Here is a 23681-nt window from a genome sequence, read left to right as displayed (position 1 = left end):
ATTAGGAGAGGCAGAACACTGACAGTATTTGTCTGAGTTTGTTTGTGCTGCTCCAACAAAATACCAAAGACTGGGTAATTTATTTTATTTTATGTTACTTTAAGCTCTGGGATGCATGTGCTGAACGTGCAGGTTTGTTACATACGTGTACATGTGCCATGGTGGTTTGCTGCATTTATCAACCTGTCATCTAGGTTTTAAGTCCCACATGCATTAGGTATTTGTCCTAATGCGCAAGACTGGATAATTTTTAAACAATAGAAATTTATTTTTTATTGCTTTAGTTGCGAAGAAGTCCAAGGTCAAAGTGTCAGCAGGTTGTATGTCTGGTGAGGGCTGCTCTCTGCTTCCAATATGGTGCCTGCTGCTGCATCCTCCAGAGGTAACAGATCCTGTGTCCTTGGGTAGCAGAAGAGGCAGAAGGGCAAGAGGTGGTCCCCTCACCTTCAAGTCCTTTAATAAAGGCACCAACTAAATTCATGAGGGCAGAGGTCACATGACTTAATCACCTCCAAAATGCCACACCTCTTATTGTTGTTGCACTGGGGATTCAGTTTCAACATACATTTTGGAGGAGACACTACCTTCCAAACCACAGTAGTGTTCATGCCTGATTCCCTCCATTTTCATCTCATAGGAGGCAGGGTTGTTGTTGAAGATGCGGGAGTAGGGGCTGGAGTTGAGAATGAATAAGGTTGAGGAAATTAGGCTTAGAGAAGGAGGTAACCAAACACATCACTAATGGGTTAAAGGGCAGCAGTGAAAGATCAGCCAAGTTTGGAGACCATGATTTATGGTGTGAAGTCACATGGCTAAGCACTATCTGGAAAATAGGGTGGAAATATAGCTGTACGGGCTAGTGGGGTTTATCTGCCATCATTTCTGTACCTGAGGGTGGATCTTGTTTTGCCATAGAAGCTGCCATTATTGAGGAGGGCTCTGACCCTTCATTTTGCAAAGTCTGTTTTCAGAGCAAGGCTCTGACTGAATGGTCTAGTGTCCAGTGTGCTTTAATGTCCTGTCTCCTCTGTGTGACTGTGTCACCCAGTAGCCAGTTGGCCACTGTTCTAGCTCTGATAGTTGGGGGAAACTGTGCTAGATTATGAGCCCCTGAAAAATTGTTATGGATTTCTTATACACATAGAAAAATTATTCACCACTCAGTGACACTTGCGAAAATCTGCCTGAATAAAAGCCACCAAAAAAGAAGGACATTAAATTAGTCCATACTACTGGAGAGAGAAGTTGGAGTGTGAACATTAGCAAGAGAAATCATGTCCTTTTTTGGGTACTGCCACCTTTTAGGTAAATGCCCAAGAACTAAAGAATGTAGATCGGTTATAGGAGTTATAATTCCTACTACATTCTCACGTTTACCTATATTGTTTCCTTAAGTAATCTGTAATGCTATGAAGATGGTATTATGATCATTAAAGGAAAAAGATTCTGAGTCTGATAAACTTTCCCATGATCAACAGCTGGTAATTGGTGAGCTAATTGTTCCCAGCCCCACGCCTACACTCTTCCCCCACACAAGCACACCTTATTTTATTGGCACTGCTTTATTGCACTTTGAAAATACTGCTTTTTTTTTTTTAAACAAATTGAAGGTTTGTGGCAACCCTGAGTTGACCAAGTCTATCAGCACCATCTTTCCAAAAACATATGCTCATTTTGTGTTTTTGTGTCACAGCTTGGTAATTCTCATAATATTTCAGGTGTTTTCATTATTATATATCTGCTATTGTGATTTGTGATCAGTGACCCTTCACGTTACTATCGTAATTGTTTTGGAGCACCATGAACCGTGCCCATATAAGACAGTGAACTTAATCAATAAATGGTGTATATGTTCTGACTGCTCCACTGACCCGCAGATCCCCTGTCTCTCTCCTTCTTCTAGGGCTGTCCTATGCCTTGAGTTACAATAATACTGAAAGTAGGCCAGTTAATAACCCAATAATGGCCTCTACGTGTTCAAGTGAAGAGTTGCAAGTCTCTCCTTTTAATCAAAAGCAATAAATGATTAAGCTTAGTGAGGAAGCATGTCAAAAGGCAAAATAAGCCAGAGGCTAGGTTTTTTTGTGCCAAATAGCCAAGTTGTGAATGCAAAGGAAAACTTCTTGAAGGAAGTTAAAAGTGCTACCCAAGTGAACATACAAATGGTAAGGAAGAGAAACAGCCTTTTTGTTGATATGAATGACCTTTGAGTGGACTGGATAGAAGATCAAACCAGGCACAACATTCCCTTAAGCCAAAGCTTAATCAGAGCAACATTGCAACTCTCTTGAATTCTGTGAAAGCTGAGAGAGGCCAGGAAGCTGAAGAAGGAAAGTCTGAAGCTAGCAAATGTTGGTTCATGAAGTTTTAAAGAAAGAAGCTGTCTCCATAACATAAACACGTAAGGTGAATTCCAAGTGCTGATGGAGAAGCTGCAGTAAGTTATCTGGAAGATCTAGCTAAGACCACTGATGAAGATGATTACACTAAACAACAGATTTTCAATGTAGACAAAATAGCCTTCTATTGGAAGAAGATGCCATTTAGGCCTTTCATAGCTTCAAAGGACAGGCTCACTCTCTTGTTAGGGGCTCAGGCAGCTGGTGACTTGAAGTGGAAGCCAATGCTCATTTACCATTCTGAAAAGCCTAGGGCCCTTGAAAATTATGCTAAATTTGTGTGCTCTTTTAACGGGTGCTCTATAAGTAGAAGAACAGAACCTAGATGAGAGTGTCTCTGTTTACAGCATGGTTTACTAAACACTTTAAGCCCACTGTTGAGACCTGTGGCTCAAAAAAAAAGATTTCTTCCAAAATATTGTTGCTTATTGACAATACACCTAGTCACCCAAGAGCTCTGATAAAGATTTCAAGAAGATGAATGTTGTTTTCATGTCTGCAAACATGACATCCGATTTGGTTTGTCTGTGTCCCCACCCAAATCTCATCTTGAATTGTAGTTCTCATGATTCCCACGTGTTGTGAGAGGGACCTGGTGGGAGATAATTCAATCATGGGGGTGGTTTTCCTCACACTGTTCTCGTGGTGGTGAATAAGTCTCACAAGATCTGATGATTTTATAAGGGGTTTCCCCTTTCACTTGCCTATCATCATTCTCTCTTGTCTACCGCCATGTAAGATGTGCATTTCACCTTCCGCCATGACTGAGGCTTCTTCAGCCAGGTGTAATCATGAGTCCATTAAGTGTCTCTCCTTTATAAATTACCCAATCTCAGGTATGTCTTTATCAGCAGCATGAAAACAGATGAATACAACATTAATTCTGCAGCATATGGATCAAAGAGTCATTTCAACTTGCAAGTCTTCTTAGTTAAAAGTACATTCCATAAGGCTATATCTGCCATAGAGAGTGATTCCTCTGGTGGACCTGGGCAAAGTCCATCGAAAACCTTCTGGAGGACTATTTGTAATCCAAAGGATAAATGCTTGAAAGGATGGATACCCCATTCTCCATGATGCGCTTATTTCACATTGCATGCCTGTTTCAAAACATCTCATGTGCCCCATAAATATATACACCATGTACCTGCAAACATTTAAAAAAGTAATTTAAAAATTAAAAAAAAAAAGAAAACCTTCTGGGAAAGAATCACCATTCTAGATGCCATTAAGAACGTTTATGATTAATGGGAAAAAAGGTCAAAATATCAACATTAACAGGAGTTTAGAGGTTGATTCCAACCTTCGTAGATGACTTTGAGGGGTTCAAGATTTTAGTGGAGGAAGAAACTGCAGATGGGGTAAAAACTGCAAGAGAAATAGAATGAGAAGTGAAGCCTGTAAATGTGACTGAATTGCTGTAATTTCATGATCAAGCTTGAAGTTAGGAGGAGTTACTTCTTATGGATGAGCCAAGAAAATAGTTTCTTGGGGTGGAATGTACTCTTGGTGAAGATGCTGTGCACACTGTTGAAATGACCACAGGGGATTTAGAATATTACATCAACTTAGTTGATAAAACAGTGGTAAGCTTTGAGCGGATTTTGACTCCACCTTTTTTTTTTTTTTTTTTTTTGAGACAGGGTCTCCCCTGTTGCCCAGACTGGAGTGCAGTGGCATAATCACGGCTCACTGCAGCCTCAGCTTCCCAGGCTAAGGTGATCCTCTCACCTCAGCCTCCTGATTAGCTGGACTTCAGGCATGTACCACCAAGCCTAACTAATTTTTCGTATTTTTAGTAGAGGTGGGGTTTTGCCATGTTACCTAGGCCGGTCTCGAACACCTGGGCTCAAGTAATCCTCCTGTCTCGGCCTCTCAAAGTGCCGGGATTACAGGTGTGAGCCACCACACCAAGCCTTGACTCCAAGTTTGAAAAAAATTTTACTGTGGGTAAAATGCTGTCAAACAATATTGCATGCAACAGAGAAACTTTTCATGAAAGGAAAAGTCAGTCGATGTGGCAAACTTCGTTGTTGTCTGATTTTAAAAATTGCCACAGCTGGCTGGGGCAGTGATTCATGTCTGCAATGCCAGCAGTTTGGGAAGCCGAGATGAGAGGGTTGCTTGAGGCTAGAAGCTTGAGACCGGCCTGGGTAACACAGCGAGATCCTGTCTCTACAAAAAATTAAAAATGAAAAAAATAATTATTTTAAAGAGAGACATTGCCACAGCCACCCCTACCTTTGGCAACCACCACCCTGATCACAGCAGCCATCCACATTGAGGCAAGACCCTCCCTCAGCAAAAAGATTATGACTTGCTGACGACTCAGATGACCATTAGCATTTTTTTGCAATAAAGTATTAGGTACTTTTTTTTTTGACATAACACCATCATACACTTAACAGACTACAGTATAGTGTAAACATAACTTTCATATGCACTGGAAAACAAAACATTCATGTGACTTACTCTATTGTGATACTCATTTGTTGTAGTGGTCTGGAATCAAACCCACAATATGTCTGAGGCATGCCTGTCTTACCCAGAGAGAAAGTTAGACTGAAATGAAACATACCAGGTGAATTACAGTGTAGGTGGCAGAAAAATATGATGAGTTCTATGTAGCATGTCCACCGTAGTAACCTTCACCACTGGGGGCCAGTCAGATATAATCCATTGCAGGGATGTCTGTCGTGTCCAGGTTTTAGGGAACCTACTTTGAGGATATAAGAATTATGTCTATTCTTCTCTGTTTCTGAGGCCTTATAAGGTCTGATGATCGTGGAGTTAGGTGTAGTATAATGTAAGAATAAGAAGCAGTCAGAGAGGCTGGGTGCAGTGGCTCATACCTGTAATCCCAGCACTTTGGGAGGCCAAGGTGGGCGGATCACCCAAGGACAGGAGATGGAGACCAACTGGCCAACATGGCAAAACCCCGTCTCCACTAAAAATACAAAAATTAGCCAGCCATGGTGGCAGGCACCTGTAATCCCAGCCATTCGGGAGGCTGAGGCAGGAGAATCACTTGAACCTGGGAAGTGGAGATTGCAGTGAGCTGAGATCACGCTACTGTACTCCAGCCTGGGTGACAGAGTAAGACTCTGTCTCAAAAAAAAAAAAAGCAGTTAGAAAAATGAGCACGTCTGTCTTTTCAGTTCTAGAGACCTAACTCCTCTTGAATAGGAAAGGATACATATGCTAATTATGCCCAAGGATTGTAATCCTGATTTTAACCCAGCCAAAAGTTAAATGGTGTTTGTTTTCCTTTGGTATCACCAGCACACTGAAACTCCTTGCGGCTTTGCCATAGACCCACTGGGAGGGTTAAAAGAAAGTGTTCTTTCTCTTCATCCCTGTGCCTCTTATACTACCTCCTTTTCTCAGAATAACAACCTATCCCACAGAGGTCAGTCGGAAAGAGGAGATATGCGCTCTTCTAAATGGCTGGGTCTTTGAATGTAGTCAGGACATTTCAAATCATAGTTTGCATAAAAGATTCCCCTTCCCACAGCCAAAATGGCTGTTCTCTGCTTCTCATTATGATATATAATCTTTAAAAGACAAACAAAACTTGAAACTTATACCCGCCATTTCTTTCAAGTTGTCCCTGGTTCCTCGCTTCTTTTCAGGATTGAAATTGCCTTCCCTCCCTGTCACTTCAGGGAGCTGGATGTGCTTTGCTCTCTCTTCCTAATGTGGGACGCTGATCAGGCTTGATGAATTTCTTCCAAGTCTCCCACTGACTTACTATGCCCCTCACCCCTATCCATTGGCACTGGCTGGGAAAAAATTACATGCAGCCTGGCATAGTGGTACACACCTGCAGTCCCAGCTGCTCAGAAGGCTATGGCAAGGATTTGAGGGCTGTAGTACCCCTTGATCATGCCTGTGAGTAGCCACTGCCCTCCAGCCTGGGACAGCATAGTGAGACCCCATCCATAAATAAATAAACAAACAAATAGAAATCACACTCAGTGGATAAATGGAATGCGGTATATACATACAATAAAATAGTATTCCACTTTGAAAAAGAAGGAAAGTCTGCCATATGCAACAACATGGATGAGACTGGAGGACTATATGCTGGGCGGAATAAGCCAGTCACTGGAGAATAAATACTCCATGATTCTGCTTCTGTGAGGTATCTAAAATAGTCAAACTCACAGAAACAGAGTGGAACGGTGGGTGCCAGGGTCTGGGGAGATGGGAATTACTGTTCAGTGGATCTAGAGTCATGCAAGGTGAGTAAGTTCTCAAGATCTGCTGTACAACATTGCACCACCATTAACAAAACTGTATTGTGCACTTAAATATTTGTTAAGAGGGTAGATTTCATGTTAAGTGTTCTTACTATAGTAAAGAAAAAAAAGAAAGAAATCACACTCAGATAGCTTCCAGTTAAGTAGATTCAGACGCAATTTTCAGTGAGTGTAGAGAGAAGAGGGCCCAACTAGACTGTGGTCAGAAGATAGGGACTGGCCACTGCAGGTGTCCCTGGGGAAGAGACTTTGTAGTTTGAGCACAAGTTTTCTCAACTGGAGTTATCTGCTCTGACTCATAGGGTCCTTCGAGGATCTAATTAGATGCCTGTTTGTGAGTTTTGAAATACAAAGTGGTGATAATTTAAGTAAACACATATTCACAAAGGCCTCCTAAAAGATCTTCCTGACTTTATGTGATTCACTAACCCAGGCCTGTCCTCTCTGCTTTGGGTCTTCTTAAGTAGCTGCTGTGGAGTGAGGGGTTTTAAGAATTGTAAGTGGGGGAGTTTATAGAGTGCTTACTTCTTAAATAGGAGGAATTCCATTCAACTGCATTTTCTGTTTTGTTTTGTACTTCTACTGAAGGACAGATTAACAGAGGAGCTGGGGAAGGAAAGGAAAGGAAGGAGTCTATAAGCCTCACCATCAGGTGCCTATACAGTGTCTGGGGAGACTAGATCTACTTATATAAAAGGAACTGCCCCGCAATACAAGGCTTATTATCTGATTGTTTCACAAATAGATGATATGAGTCATGGTTAAATGGCTTGCCTGGGTGATACAGCAGAGATAATTATTCTGCAAGATGCACTTGAATGTGCTCTATGGGAGATGGGTGGCTAAAACTGTTAACCACATCTGGGATGAACAGTCTGGAAAGAAAGCATGGACCAGAATGTGAAAGAGATCAACTCAACACCCATAGAGCCTTAAAACCCCATTTCTAACTTTCAGAGAAAATCTGCTGCTGTTGGCTGTGAGGTCTCAACTGCATTAGTGGGATTTCCCCAACCTAACACTCAAAAAGACCCTTAGCTATCACCTTTCCAGGACCAGAAAAGAGACCTTATGAACTCAGTGATGGGACCAAAATAGTCATTCTCTACTGCAATGGTTTCCTCTGGGGATAAAAAGGGATAGGAGTGGAGAACATATACTTTATCTGTAGGGCATCATTTCATAGGAGAGAGAGAAAAGGGAAAAAGAAAACAAATTCAGCTGGATGTGGTGGCTCATGTCTGTAATCCCAGCACTTTGGGAGGCCAGGAGTTCAAGACTGACCTGGGCCACATAGTGAGACCCAAGGTTGGTTTAATCCATAGATGCAAAACCCATGGATACAGAAGGCCAACTGTATTTTTTTTTCCACCCTAAAAGTTGGTATTGAATATTTTAGAGTAGTTTCAAAACAACATCAAGATGCTTCTTTCTTCTTCATTTCATTTCTTTACCAACTTTCAGCCTTTTTATTTCTACTTCTTACTTCTACTGGTGTTTGCCATTTATTGTTGATTAATTTCAACTTCCTCAAGGCATGTGCAACAAATGTGAAATTTACTTTTGGAAGAAAGAACTTATCTCATACACCAAGTGAGTGTCTAATGGAAGAAAACAAAACATCTCTATTAGAGCTTATAAAATCAAAGTGAGTTTTTAGTTCTCTGGAAAAGAAAGTGTGGGGGACAAGGAAATATGAGTTGTCACCTTCTGCTCCCAAGCCTCCCTGTCTCATGATCTCATTCTAGGCCCAAGTGGTCATCTCCACACCCTGGGCCTAGGAAAGGTCATCTCCTGGACACAGGAGTTGCAAGTATCCTGGAGCCAGTAGGGAATTTCCATGCAAGGAACATGATGGTAAAAGCTCGGGAAACAGAAGGGCCACAGCTCCGCCCCAGATATTTTGCCAGGGCTCTTGCCAGGCCATGCTGAATGAAGAAAGATGTCCCTTGTTTTACTTTCAAGAAGACATCTGAGTTAGCCCAGCATTTGTGGTTGCGTGTTGCCTGAATAATGGCTTAGAACAGTGCTGTCGTCTCCTCTTTTGAGAATCACTGTCTTACTGAGCTACTTTTATTATGGCAGTCTATTTTTTTTTTTCCTTGAGAGTGAGTCTGACTCTGTTGCCCAGACTGGAGTGCAGTGGCGTGATCTAGGCTCACTGCAACCTCTGCCTCCCTGGTTCAAACAATTCTCTGCCTCAGCCTCCCGAGTAGCTGGCATTACAGGCATCTGCCAACACACCCGGCTAATTTTTCTGTATTTTTAGTAGGAACGAGGTTTCACCATCTTGGCCAGGCTAGTCTTGAACTCCTGACCTCGTGATCCACCCGCCTTGGCCTCCCAAAGTGCTGGGATTACAAGCATGAGCCACCGCACCCAGCCATGGCAGTCTATTATATAGTTCAGGACATCAGACGTAATTGAGAACCATCAGCTCAAAGTTTTTAGGTAAATCAGAATAGCTGGAGTTTCTGTGATAGCTCCCAAGAGCTATGGAACCCAACCAGCAAAGTGAAGAGCTAGGTACCCTGGTCCTAACCTCCGAGGATCCATTCTGAGATTTGCCAATCTCGCAGTCCTACCCTTCGGCAAGATAATTCAGAGGTTCCCATAAACCTCAGTGCTTACCTACAACCACATCCTCACCTAGGAAGTATCTGCTCCATATACCTTCTTGGAGCTGGAACAGGTCATCCAGAGAGCACACCTGTCCCAGTAGACCAAGATGTCCAGCCCTCTTAAATAATCCAGACTTTGTTTTATCCTCTTCTCTCCTAGCCAGGGCAAGTGTGGCTCTCACAGTGGGCGCACCAGTAGAAGAGGTAGAGGTTTCTGATCCTAGATAATAACCAATAATTATTAAGTGCTTACTATAAATCTAACACAGCCCTAAGCAATTCAAATACACTAACGCTTTTTTTTTTTTTTTTTTGAGACGAAGTTTCACTCTTGTTACCCAGGCTGGAGTGCAATGGCGCAATCTCGGCTCACCGCAACCTCTGCGTCCTGGGTTCAGGCAATTCTCCTGCCTCAGCCTCCTGAGTAGCTGGGATGACAGGCATGCGCCACCATGCCCAGCTGATTTTTTGTATTTTTAGTAGAGACGGGGTTTCACCATGTTGACCAGGATGGTCTTGATCTCTTGACCTCGTGATCCACCCGCCTCGGCCTCCCAAAGTGCTGGGATTACAGGCATGAGCCACTGCGCCCGGCCTACACTAACGCTTTTAACCTTCACAACAACCCTCCAAATAGGTGCCATTAGCCCCACTTTACAAATGGGAGAAAGTAGAGAAAGTGACTTGTCCAGGCAGTAGCTGGTGAGGGCCCTGGCCCACTCAGGCCTTGTGTCTCCATAAGCTGTCCTTTCTGAGGATAAGAAAAGGAGAGGTGTTCTTGCACAACTGATTTATTAAAGAGGAAAAGGATAACCATCCTGAGAGATTTTAAAGGCAGAACAGAAAAACAGTTACAAACTTAGGCCTAAAAAATTGCTACCAGACAGCTGTCAAGGGACACCCCTTGAGAACACGAGGAAGGCAAATAATATCTGCCTGTGAGCTGTTTGGTATGGCTGGTGACATATTGGAGGAAGTATAAATGCACTGGGTGACGTATGGGAATGCTGAAAAAATTTGAGTAACGTGTAGGTAGAATGTGTATCAGAAACCATTACCAGGCCAAGCACAGGTAGCTCACGCCTGTAATCCCAGTACTTTGTGAGGCGAAGGCGGGCAGATCACTTGAGTCTGGGAGTTTGAGACCAGCCTGACCAACATGGAGAAACCCCACAAAATTAGCCAGGGGTGGTGGCTTGTGCCTGTCACAGCTACCCGGGGGCTTAAGCAGGAGAATTGCGTGAACCTGGGAGGCAGAGGTTGTGGTGAGCCGGGATCGCGCCACTGCACTCTAGCCTGGGCAACGAGCAAAACTGTCTAAAAAAAAAGAAAGAAAGAAACTGTTATCTAGCCTAGCAGTTTTAAACAAATAATGGAGCAAATTGCTAGAAAACCCTGGGCCAGAATGGAGTTTCTTATTCTTCAGTTTTGTCGCTCAGACCTTGTGCGGAATGAGGTTGAGAAAGGGAGACTTCATTCCACTCGGGTCTCTGGTTCTGCAAATTCAGAACAACCGGATTGCTTAATCCTGTGCTATATCTTCCCCTTGAAGATTTCCAGCGAGGCAAGTGCTCTTCTGAGAAGTTCTCCTGCTCTAGTTTTTGATCCCTTTCTTCCTGACCGTGAGGGCACGTTGAGAACAGCCTGGTGGGTAGCAGAGAGGCTGCGCCCAGTCCCCAACGGTGCAGGCGAGCCCAGGGACACTGGGCACTGCTCAGCAGAGAGGGGCTCCACTCGTCTGAGCACGCCCACAACTGAAAGGTGCCTTGGACTGCTTGGGAGACAAGAAGTAGCTTGCTTGCAGAGACAGAGATTTCAGCACAGTGCCCAGGAAATTCACCCTATATTAACAAGAAGATTGGGCTGCAGAGTGTAAAAGCTAGGATGGCCCTGGCGTTTTCTAGGCAACAGGCTGAACATGTTCACTGCCTAGAAAATATTTCAATCGGCCACAGCTCTTTCCTGACAGTACCAGTGACTGAGCTCCGGAAAAATAAGGAAGGATATGGATGGGATATGGTGAGTGCCAAGAGATTCCCCTTCCAATTTAGTATTGCTTTCCTTGTGTTTGGGTTTGTATTAGAAAAACAAGCCAGCTGACCATGACTGCTGACTCCATCAATCCAGAACTATACTGGTAAACACTTGAAATTCACCCTTTGCGGTAAAGGAAGTTTAAAAAAAAACAACAAGAACAAAAAAAACACAACTGTTTGCCTCTTCTCTTGATAACATCCAATCTGTGCTGGAAAACTCCATTACTCCCAAGAAATATGCAGGATGGGCATGTGTTTTTCCAAGCTGATTTTATTACTTTAACCCAGGAGCCTCCATGACATAGATCACAGGGTCATGGCAGTGATTGGGCTGTCTGGGTGGGCGTGAGTGTTCAGTGTGTGTGTGTGCCATTTTCCCTAATTATTACAGCATAACTTCCTCTTTGCTTTACCAGACTAAATCTCGACAATGAAGCATAATGTGTAAACTTCTTGTATATTTGCTCTTTTCAGTTCTAGGAAAAATCCGAACTGCAGTGGGCAGTGCCCAACTTCTCATGGCCCAGAAATTCTACCAGTTCAGAGAACTGTGTGAAGAAAACCTGGTAGGTAACACTCTCCTTCTACAATTTCCCTGCTAGCGCCATGAGAAGAACATGTCACCAGGACTAGCCCAACTAAAGTAAAACTGATTTTGAACCAAGTCAACGTCCACTGGAGTCTCTCACTTGGAACAGAGAATTTTCGGATGAATCTTATTTTCTGTTTGTCTTAAAATATTTATTTTTCACTTAAATAATCTTAGAAGAAAAAATTCAATCAAGTTAAAACTATTTCCTGCTTTTTTTGTAACAGAAAATTTTCCATTTTCCTGGCTTTCCTATGGCATCTCTGATTTTATTGTTCTTACCAAAATATGAAGGAGCCTTATATTTCAAAAATAATATTGCTCAAAAAAATCATTATGGATAGTGATTTTCTTTCTAAAATGGCAGTCAATGACTATATCCTAATCTGAGTTCTCTGTTTTAATTCAAGAGCCAGAAGTCAAGGGCATCACAAAATATAGATTTGATCTCCTTGAGACAAGTGAAGAATTCATCCTTCTTGGACATGCAAAAACAAAGCAAAACAGGCTGGGCGCAGTGGCTCACGCCTGTAATCCCAGCACTTTGGGAGGCCAAAGCAGGCGGATCACCTGAGGTCAGGAGTTTGAGACCACTCTGGCCTATATGGTGAAACCCCATCTCTACTAAAAATACAAAAATTAGCTGAGCGTGGTGGTGGGTGCCTGTAATCCCAGCTACTCGGGACGCTGAAGCAAGAGAATTGCTTGAACCTGGGAGGCGGAGGTTGCAGTGAGCCGAGATCACGCCATTGCACTCTAGCCTGGGAGACAGAGTAAGACTCTGTCTCAAAAAAAAAAAAAAAAAAAAAAAAAATCTACAAGTATAGCTTTTATTGCTTAATTTTTGGTCAAGCTAGATCTAAAACAAAGGAAATGAAAAGCAACTTGTTTACACTGTGGCAAGTGAAAACAATTATTTGCAATCTAAATGACTTAAAATATGACCTTAGAGGTTTTTCGTTTTTCTTTTATCCCAACAATTGACAGGCATGACTTTGGAGTTTTAACCACTTCTTGTTAACAAGGAGAAATATAGACTGAAAGAAATTTATGTAGACAGGGATCAAGAGAAAATATAAAGAATGGAAAAGCTGGTAGTCTCCTTTCCTCTTTTCTTTTTGTAATCTCTCTTAAGGGCTATTCCTGTACCCTGCCCAATACACACACATTTAAAATTAATTTTCCCCTCTCTCAGAAAAAATAAACTCACCCTTCTTCCAATTTTCCAGAAATTTATTGTGGTATGTGAGATCATTTGTATTAGTAAATTTATTCATAAGTTAATTCAGACCAGGCACTATGGCTCACACCTGTAATCCCAGCACTTTGGGAGGCCGAGTCGGGTGGATCACCAGAGGTCAGGAGTTCAAGATCAGCCTGGCCAACATGATGAAACCCCATTTCTACTAAAAATACAAAAAATTAGGTGGACATGGTGGTAGGCGCCTGTAATACCAGCTACTCAGGAGGCTGAGGCAGGAGAATCACTTAAACCCGGGAGGCAGAGGCTGCAGTGAGCCAAGATTGCCCCACTACACTCCAGCCTGGGCCACAAGAGTGAAACTTCATCTCAAAAAAAAAAAAAAAATTCAATCCAACAAATATTCTTTATTTTTTATTTTTTAATTCTTTTTTGAGACAGAATCTTGCTCTGTCACCAGACTGGAGTGCAGTGGCGCAGTCTCTGCTCATTGCAACCTCTGACTCCCTGGTTCAGGTGATTCTCCTGCCTCAGCCTCCCAAGTAGCTGGGATTACAGGCACATGCCACCATGCCCAGCTAATTTTTTGTATTTTTAGTAGAGACAAGATTTCACCATGTTGGCCAGGATGGTCTTGATCTCCTGACCTCATGATCCGCCCGCCTCAGCCTCCCAAAGTGCTGAGATTACAGGCGTGAGCCACTGTGCCCGGCCCAATCCAACAGAAATACTCTATCAAGCTTCAGCTATGGGCCAGGTACAGAACTACTAATTTGCAAACTTGCTAATGTGTAACAGATCTTAATTAACATGATTATCTGTGCTCTAAATATAAGAAAGCTTATGTAAAGCCATATTGCTCAAATATGTACACGAGGAGTAGGTACATGAGGAAGTCAACGTGTACATGATACAGGGACAAACACCTTGTTAAAAGACATATATGATGAGCACGTTGTGAAGAAGAATGCAAACACTGTACAAATTTTAAAGATGAAATTGTAGATAAAAGTTTTGGCCAGGTGCAGTGGCTCACACCTGCAGTCCCAGCACTAGGAAGCTGAGGCGGGCAGATCACTTGAGGTCAGGAGTTTGAGACCAGCCTGGCCATCTTGGTAAAATCCCATCTCTACTAAAAATACAAAAATTTAGCTGGGCATGGTGGGTGACCGCCTATAATCCCACCTACACAGGAGGCTGAGGCAGGAGAATCACTTGAACCTGGGAGGCAGAGGTTACAGTGAGCCAAGATAGCGCCCTTGCACTCCAGCCTGGGCAACAAGAGTGAAACTCCCTCTCAAAAAAAAAAAAAAAAAAAAATTTTTAAAAATTTTCAAAATTTTTTTTTTTTTTTTGAGACGGAGTTTCACTCTTGTTGCCCAGGCTGGCAGGCCGTGCTCGTGATCCCAGCTCACTGCAATCACCACCTCCCAGATTCAAGTGATTCTCCTGTCTCAGCCTCCCGAGTAGCTGGGATTACAGGCGCCTGCCCCCCACCAGGCTGATTTTTTGTGTTTTAGAAAAAGAAAGGAAAAGAGAAAAGAAAACACTACAGTGTACCTACATTGTCTGATTCCACTGCCCTATCATTTCATACACTGAGGTACTGAAACAATTTAACCAATAGGCCCAGTGACCTCAAGACTTCATTGAATTTCAAAATATGTCTATTTTAGTTTTAGTTACCAATAAAATAAGGCCAAATATATTGTGAGATCATCAAACTATATTTGAGAACCACTTTGTCAAAGCTCGTATCTCTCTATTCTGGAAATCTAAATACTGAGAAACACTTTTTTTTTTAGTTTACCAAATCAGAATACTACAGAGAAATACTTTCATTAATTCAGACATTGTTAGAATAGATTTTAATACTGAATCAAACACAAACCTTAAAATTTATTTCTTCTAATGAACATTAGAACTATTGGGAACTTTGGGAACTATAAATTTATAAACACATCTATTTATTTATTTATTTTTGAGATGGAATGTTGCTCTTGTCGCCCAGGCTGGAGTGCAATGGCGCGATCTTGGCTCACCGCAACCTCTGCCTCGCAGGGTCAAGCTATTCTCCTGCCTCAGCCTTCCAAGCAGCTGGGATTACAGGTGTGGGCCACCATGCCCAGCTTATTTTTGTAGTTTTAGTAGAGACAGGGTTTCACCATGTTGGCCAGGCTGGTCTCAAACTCCTGACCTCAGGTGATCCACCCACCTTAGCCTCTCAAAGTGCTGGGATTACAGGCGGAAGCCACTGCGCCCAGCCTTTATTTATTTTTATTTTGAGCTAGGCCAATAATACTGGTGCTTAAAAGGACTTAAAACGTCTTTATGATTTTGATGGTCACCAACCTTGCACTTTCCAAAATTTTGAGATCATTTTTATTAGGGGTTAGTTTTAAAGTATATATTGGCCTCATGGTATTATAGGACATGTAGTTTCACAGTCTATCCAATTGCCTGAAATACCAAGAGGTCACCAAACCAGATACCAGCTAGGATCTCTTGACATATGGAGGGCCACCCATCTAACCGTCAATGCCTTTAGCTACTGCTGCAGGTAGTGATGAACAAAGGCTATGACATTTTCAGACACCTAGTTGGGTTTTTTCTGGTTTAGAGCTTATAAATTCAGATTCATGCATTCTGTTATCAGGGATATGTGGATGGGGCAAAGAAAGTCAATGCTGAAACACTAAAGAATGTTTACTAATTATTACTTAGCAAATGGGCCATTTCAGACATATAGATATATGTATGTAGAGATAATGTGTTCTCACGTTTGCTGTATTACGTTATAGTCAATTTAAAATGAATAAATTTCCAAATGATTTTGTCAAAGCAGTCATATGATAAAATTACTTCCTATGGTAAAATTACTTTCTATATTAGTAAACATCTTAATTATTAAACACATAGTGCTTTGAAAATCCAATATTTTATTACTAATCATTTGTTTACCCTAGTGTTCTACTTAACATGAATATTTAAACTAATCTTATTTTCGATTCCTTATCTGTTCTCTGGATAAATAGTATGGCATGTAGTCGAATACCAACTCTAATAATAACATACTCCATATTTTTTTCAGAGATGGTATTTTCATTTAAATATGGTGTTTTAAAATGCATCCTGTAGTAGATCGTGCATTCTGGGATTTTTCGTGTATTTAGACCCTTCCCCCATACCACATTGAATTGATAGATGTGGTATCACAGCAGAAGAGTTTTACAACCTTGACATTTGAGAATCACTGACTCCAACAGATGAGTGTATAAAATTACCATTTGTAACCTCCCTTAACTCCTGTCTGAAAACCAAAAGGAACTCATCCTCCTTATGTTGTTTAAAATATTTGAAAATGGCTCTTTCGCCCTGTGCTTGTCAAGAATTGCCTCTAAAGCATGAATGTTTTTCTTTCTCTTGTGCAGAATCCTAATGCTCATCCAAGACCCACCTCCCAGGATTTGGCAGGGTTTTGGGACATGCTGCAGTTGTCCATAGAAAATATTAGTATGAAATTTGATGAACTTCATCAGTTAAAGGCCAATAATTGGAAACAGATGGATCCTCTTGACAAGAAGGTAGAACAATGTAGATTTTGTATGGTTCATTTAAAAACCTGCACAAACACTGGACAGTCTAAATAGGCTTCTGCATTCAGTCCTGCTGTTTACAATGTGAAATGGAGCTGATATCATATTAATTTCATTGTAATGACAATGTTTACATAGTAATCATTTGGGATATTATCTGTAATATGTTTCAGGCATATTTTTAAAGAAAAACCTGTCTTTGTGAATTGGAAAATGGGAATGTGGCGTTTTTTGTTAATTAAACTTTAAGTTAAATCATTTTAGTCACTGGAAGGAACTGCCTCCATTTTGCTTTTTAAACTAAAATAAATGACATCTTCAGTGCATGAATCCATAGAGCAAGAGTTCAACTTCCTTACACCCCTAGGATGTGTTTTCAAGAAAAATAGGATGCCCTGAAAAATAACTGACTTTGATAATCATTTCATAAATATAGTAATAAAGACATTACTGTTGTTCAAGCCTAAAAATATCTACCATAAAGTTTCACAGTAATTACATAAATGTTGGGTTTTTTTTTTTTTTTTTTTTCAAAAGAGTTTTGCTTTTGGTTGATTTGCCTTGGGGAATATTGCTGACTGGGGTCCGCATGCAACAGTTTAGAAATAAAGACTTAAATTCTTTTACTTTAATTAATTAACTGTAATTTTCACATTTGATTATGGTGTTCCACCAGGCTCACACAGGTATCCAATGTCCAGCTCCCCAGGCTGGCCTTTCAAACATGACTTTTTTAACCCTTTGCTTTCCTATGGCCTCGGGTCAAATAGTTCCAAGAAAGTCAACCTCTCAAAATTAGGAATGGCTGTTCCCTTGAAATGCTGGTGACCCTATTCTTTTCAGGTCCCCTCACCTATCAGAGAGCTAACAGCAATCTAATCCATTCTGCTGCCACATACCATGTTTTCAGGATTCTTGAAGTCAATGGGCTCCCAGGAAAAATCCAGTCCCAAGGGACCATCTGTGACAGGAGGGTGATGGTCTCATCACTGTCCTCCATTTCCACTTCTCTCACCATCAAAATGGGGTCGTAGTGTTAAGTTGGAAAGTATTGTTGATGTACTTGTGGCCTCTCACTTGGGAAGCCAAATATTTGCACCCAATCTAGTTTTCTTTAATCTGTGTTTAAAACTATATGCTAGATAAGCTTTAAATCAGTGTTATTTTCAGAAAACACTACAAATGTACACACACTGGTAATTTACTTTCCAGAGCTGATCCACCTACTTTCTCATTCATTGATTTAAAAAAAAAAAAATTAATAATCGGCCAGGCGCAGTGGCTTACGCCTGTAATCCCAGCACTTTGGGAGGCCGAGGTGGGCCTCGAGGTCAGGAGATTGAGACCATCCTGGCTAACACAGTGAAACCCCATCTTTACTAAAAATACACACGCACAAAAAAAAAAAAATTAGCTGGGCGTGGTGGCATGCTGTAGTCCCAGCTACTAGAGAGACTGAGGCAGGAGAATCACTTGAACCTGGGAGTCAGAGGTTGCAGTGAGCCGAGATCATTCCACTGCACTCCAGCCTGGGTGACAGAGTGAGACTTCGTCTCAAAAAATAAAAATAAATAATAATAATCATTGTTAGCCGGGCGAAGTGGCTCATGCCTGTAATCCCAGCACTTTGGGAGGCCGAGGCAGATGAATCATTTGATTCCAGGAGTTTAAGACCAACCTGGGCAACATGGTGAAACTCAGTCTCTACAAAAATTAGCTGGGCATGGTGGTGCACACTTGTAGTGCCAGCTACTTGGGAGGCTGAGGTGGGAGGATTGCTGAACTTGGAGAGTTTGATTCTGCAGTGAGCTGTGATTGCACCACTGCACTCCAGCCTGGGTAACAGAGCGAGACCTTGTCTCAGTAATAATAATAATCATAATCATTGTTTAAAAAACCAAAATGTATAAGGAAAGGAAAATGACTAAAAAATACCCAGTATTCAAATGTCTAAAAACATCCACTGAGTTATTCTACAATGAAGTTTTAAAATGTCCAAAAGAAGTGATGCAAAGAATTGATATTTACATAGTAAATCATTAGTTAGCTTCATTTTTAAGTTTTTTAATGGACTTTGTCTATGATCAGAGCTTTTCCTCACCCCATGAACCTGAGGGGAAAAATGAACGATCACAATCAGAGTTGGTAGAGCATAGTTTGCACTCCAGGCTCTCCTTTTTTCTCTTTTAAGCCACACAGACTCCACCTGAGGCAGCCGGTGGGGCAACTCCAGGGTGAAAAGTTGAACCAGGCACTTGCCCTGGCAAGCAGGGAGGAATTGCTGTGCTGAGCATTGGTGTTAAGACACAGAGTGCCCGTTCGAGAATCACTGAATCTGTATTTTAAGATAATGTTCTCACTTCGTTTTATGAGAATGGAGGGTATTTTATTTAAAATGAAAACGTCAGATTTATGTGCACCCTTTCACAGTCTACAACTTCAGCCTTCTTTCCCTAAAAATCCTTTCTGGTCTAGATGTCATTCTTTCCTGCTGCATTTTTTTTTTAATGCCAAAGAGGTGACTGTCTTTTGTTTTTGCAGTGGCATTGAAAATAGTCGCCCGTTTCATAGCGTGCTGATGATAAGAGGAGTGACCTCTTTCATCCTGTGTTAACTTTTCATGGCACAGTTTCTGCCCCTGTGATTGGAATTGCTTCCTGGGCTACCACAGTCATCCCGAGGCTCCTAGTCAGAGTCACCTTGGAACTGACTCTCCTCTCTAGTGTAGGAAATATCAATGGCCTCCCTCTCCTGTGACCTTGTATGTTGTATATTGCTTGTGTGTTCCTGTGTGGTGTGCAAAAGGGTCTAACCTGGTGTAGCACCAGCAAAGCTGAAGAACACAATCTAATACCTCTTCTTCCTCCTTTGGTTAGTTAGGTTTGGTGGGAAGCGGGGGTGGGTGGGCCGGGGAGAGGGCAGAGATGTTTTTAAGCTCTGAACCAGGCTTGCACCTGGTGACTTGCGTCCTTAGAGCGGAAGCAGAGTTCTAAGATGCTGCTGCAGTCGCTGCTTCCTGGCCCATCTCTGGCACCAGGAGGAGTCTGGAGTCTCCAGAGAGAACCACACTCAATGTGCTGGGTGCCGCAGGCTTTCTGCAAGCGGCCTTTAAAATACCCACTTCCTTCTCTTGGAGAGAATCTAGTTCTGCAACCCAGCCTACCCTGGGCCTTAAGCTTACTGGGAATTTTTTTTTTTTCTGCATCTTTTGACTACGCAAGCCAGAATAATGAAGAAAAAAAATAGATATGCAGTGTGCAGATCAGAACTAACCACCCCTAGGTAAAAAATGTGTGTTCTAACTACTGACCTATCCCAGTTTTTCCCAAGCTTGTCCTGAGAAGCTGTGTAATGTCCTGAACCTTCTGCTTTGATCAGGAGAGAAGGGCCCCTCCTCCAGTGCCAAAGAAGCCGGCGAAGGGCCCCGCGCCGCTGATCCGGGAGCGCTCGCTGGAGAGCTCGCAGCGTCAGGAGGCCCGCAAGCGCCTGATGGCCGCCAAGCGCGCCGCGTCGGTCCGCCAGAACTCGGCCACCGAGAGCGCCGAGAGCATCGAGATCTACATCCCCGAGGCGCAGACCCGGCTCTGAGCGCCCTGCAGCCCGGCCGCCGCCGCCAAGTATCTGTCCCCTCCTCCCCCCGCCACCCCTCTGCCGGCTCCCTCTTCCCCTCCGAGCCCGTCTGTTTCCGAGCTCAGTGACTTCCACTGTCGTGGTGTAGTTGTCCATCTCGCAGGAGCCGCTCCCCAGTCCCCCCGAAACCCCCCACTTCCCGGACCCGTTTGCCCATCTTCTTCACCGAGCTTCGCCCCCTGTCCTGATGCCGTCACCCTGCCTCATACTGAGATCCAACCCTTTATTTTCTGGGCAAAGCCAAACCCACCTGTGTAGAAGTGACGCCTTTAGGTCACCCGCCATCCTCATTTCTCTCGAGCTAGTCTGTTCAGCAATATAAAACCATAGGGTATTTCAGAAATCCAGTATCACAGGTTGATCCTTTAGGACTTACTGTCTTCCACATGAAAGAAACTAGGCCTCCGATTCCCTTTATTTCCCCTAAATGGTTATTCTTTTTAAAAAGCAGATGGAGCACTTTATTTCCAACCTCAGAAATCACACCATCTCACTGGAATCCATGAGGGACACAGAGAGAAAGGACCAAGCCTGGCCTGGGGGTGGGGGACCTGGATGTGTAGCAAGGATGGGAGAAGCGAAATCGGCAGGTGCTGGGGTCACCTGCACACTCACAGCTGCACAAACTGCCTCACTGTTACTTCATCAATCACAGCTTCAAATGTTTCAATCAGCAGAAGATTGTAAATTCGATCTTTCAGGGAAATTAATCTATTCTGAAAGGCAATAACATGAAGCAAGGCAAAGGAGGCACTGATGGTTTAGGATACAACATAAGGGATTTTTTTTTTTGTCCTATTATTAAGAAAATCTAGACCTGAAATGTTTTCTCAACTCTTATTGTACTGTGTATATTTATATTGTTGTCGTGGCGGCTGTTTTTAAAGGGAAAGTGTCGGTTCTATTAATTTGTTAGCGTCCATCCAGGTGGGCCTACCTGATTCCACATATAAAAGTACGTATCTGCTTATAAAGCGCTGGAAATGGCAGCAAAGCTGTTTTCAGAGAAGAGTTTGGGTTTTCCTACCATCCCTTTGAATGCTACACATCCGTCTGTTTTAACCAAGTAGTTCATATTTCAAATCTACTTTCTCCTTTCGCCTCCTCTCACCACTGCAGAGTCCAGTAGTACCTAGCATAGGATTCTGTCCTGTGTCAAATGGCTAAAGTAAATTTTTACCCCAATAGACATGCTGCCTCAATCAAAAGAGCTGCCACTGTCATCTTGAGGTTCCAGGTAGTGAGAGAAGAAATTTGACCTTCGAGAGTCAACAGCCACGAAGAGGTGGGAGAAGTCATGATTCATAAACACTGAAAGAAATCAAGGCTTTTGGCAGAGAGTGTTGATTTAGATTTTAGACATGTTGATGGGCAGTATGCATCAGTGTCTAGCTGAAGTTGTCTTTAAATGCCCTTACTCGTTGAAGTTCAAACACTTAGGATGTGGCAATCTTAAGTATCACTGGCATTTTATGTCCAGCTCACATCCTAAAGCATTAGAAATTTAAAATGAAAGACTTTTAGAAACCTACATCAAATATGCGTGCACCAGAGAAGCTGTTTAAAGGAATACACTCTCATAGCCAGGTGCTAATTTAATTTTAATTATGAAATTAAGAGAGGTGATGGGTTCTGGCAACTAATATTTTCACGGATATATTCTAAAACCACTAGAGAATTCGCTACCTCTCAGAGCCATCGATGCTTTGAGCTACCTTTATAAACAGGGCACAAATGTTTACTGCTGTGGTTTACCAGAAAAGGGCTACTCACTTATTTTAAAATCAACCAATCAACTTTTAACTAGGGTGAACAAAGCACTTTGAGTGCTTTGTGAAATTGGAGGATACAGAGATTTTGAGCTTCAAGTATTTGCTAGTTTAAAAAGAATACACCTTTACTTTACCTTGTAGCAGCAATGAAAAGTCACACAAAGCTTGCATCGAGTAGGGCCAACTGCCACTTGGGTAGCCTATGGTCACATTCAATACTGAGAATGACTTGGAACTCACAGATCAACATGAAAGAAGCAGCATTCATCCCAAGACCCATGCTCACAATTACAGCTCTGTGCCCTGAGGTAGAGTTAAGATTTGGATTAAAAAATAGATTTCTAATACGATTCAAGATCATCCTACAATATTTTCTTTGGAAACTGGTTTAGCCCAGGATATTTTAAAGAGAGACAAGAGAAGGTCTATTTATCTTGTCTAAGTGAAAGGTATTTGTATATTCATAAGCTATTTTTGGTAAGAATTTTAAATCTTTTAGCTCAAGGCCTACAGGGCATCATGACCTTTGCCTTCCTTGAAAAGACAATTTAAATTGTACAAACACTTTATAAAAAGCTAATTATTGATGTTAGAACATGACCCCACACAATGCTGCTTGACCCCTGAAACTGACATTCATGAGCATAACCTTTGTTACATTGTTCTTTTTGATGTAATTTGTAGAAATGTTTTTTAGCTCATAATGGAAAATGTATGTACCCTGAAAAATTACTTATTTTGTTTCACTTTGGTATAAAGGTGTTGGGCATTTTCTTGGGGAGGGGGGGATTACAAAAGAAGTTTGTCTCCCACATCAAAAAACGTTCAAAGAAATTAAGTATTTATTATATTTTTTGCAGATGTTTCCATACAATTCACATAACCTTTTTGTAAAGAGAGATGAAGAAATGGATTAAAGATTTTTAATATTTGAAATGGTAAATAGAACTAATTTATTTGTAATATATTTCTGTTATTTATAGATGTTTCCTTAATGTTTTACTGTGCATTACCACTTTAATTTAAGCCTTATCCTTGTGAATTTACCATTTCTTTTTTAAAACATGTCTAGATGCATATTTTAAATAACTGGAATGTAAATCACTAGCATATCTGAATTCCCAAATGTAATTTTTAAAAATTATTTTGGTTTGGAAAAAAAAAGATTCATTTGAAAGCCTTCAGATGGAGGGGTGGGGAACATTTTTATGGCTTTATGAATTGGAATTTCATAGGCTTATTTACCTAGATTGTGTGTGAACAAAAAAAAATATTGTAAATAGATGAATGTTTCCCATAATGTAAAAAGAAGAAATTAATAAAATAATTAATGCACTGCTTTCAGGTCTGTGTGTTTTTACTACAGAGTCCCACTTCTTCCCAAATATAACTCATTGTCTTTTGAGGGGAATACTTATGCAATTAAAAAGCATATCATTCTAACTTTCACTGTATGGCATGCGTGCTATTCATTGCTGATGAGGAAGGGACAACTTACATCCTGTTTAAAGAGGTTTCAATACCGAAGAACTAAAAAGTTTACTCTGATAATCCCACTCATGAAGTTTCACGTCA

General features: G+C 41.7%; 1 protein-coding gene across 14 annotated transcripts in view; it reads left to right on the top strand.

The window, feature by feature from the left end:
• The window catches only part of DLGAP1 (DLG associated protein 1), a 980899-nt gene extending 957453 nt beyond the window's left edge, over positions 1-23446 (top strand). For 11 of the 14 annotated variants that reach the window (XM_037734016.1, XM_037734015.1, XM_037734014.1 and 8 more), the window contains 3 exons: positions 11793-11884; positions 16540-16692; positions 20083-23446. In XM_037734016.1, the coding sequence (XP_037589944.1) occupies positions 11793-11884; positions 16540-16692; positions 20083-20292 (455 nt within the window). In that variant the 3' untranslated portion in view covers positions 20293-23446. The remainder of the gene's footprint in view (positions 1-11792; positions 11885-16539; positions 16693-20082) is intronic. The other 3 variants (XM_037734017.1, XM_017515917.2, XM_017515918.2) reach the window with 1 other exon arrangement.
• The last annotated feature ends 235 nt before the right edge of the window (positions 23447-23681 follow it).

This window comes from Cebus imitator, unplaced genomic scaffold (assembly GCF_001604975.1).
Source record: "Cebus imitator isolate Cc_AM_T3 unplaced genomic scaffold, Cebus_imitator-1.0 Scaffold565, whole genome shotgun sequence".
Classification (NCBI taxonomy): Eukaryota; Metazoa; Chordata; class Mammalia; order Primates; family Cebidae; genus Cebus; species Cebus imitator.
The sequence above is the reverse complement of the archived record's forward strand: the minus strand, read 5'-3'. Positions and strand labels throughout refer to the sequence as shown.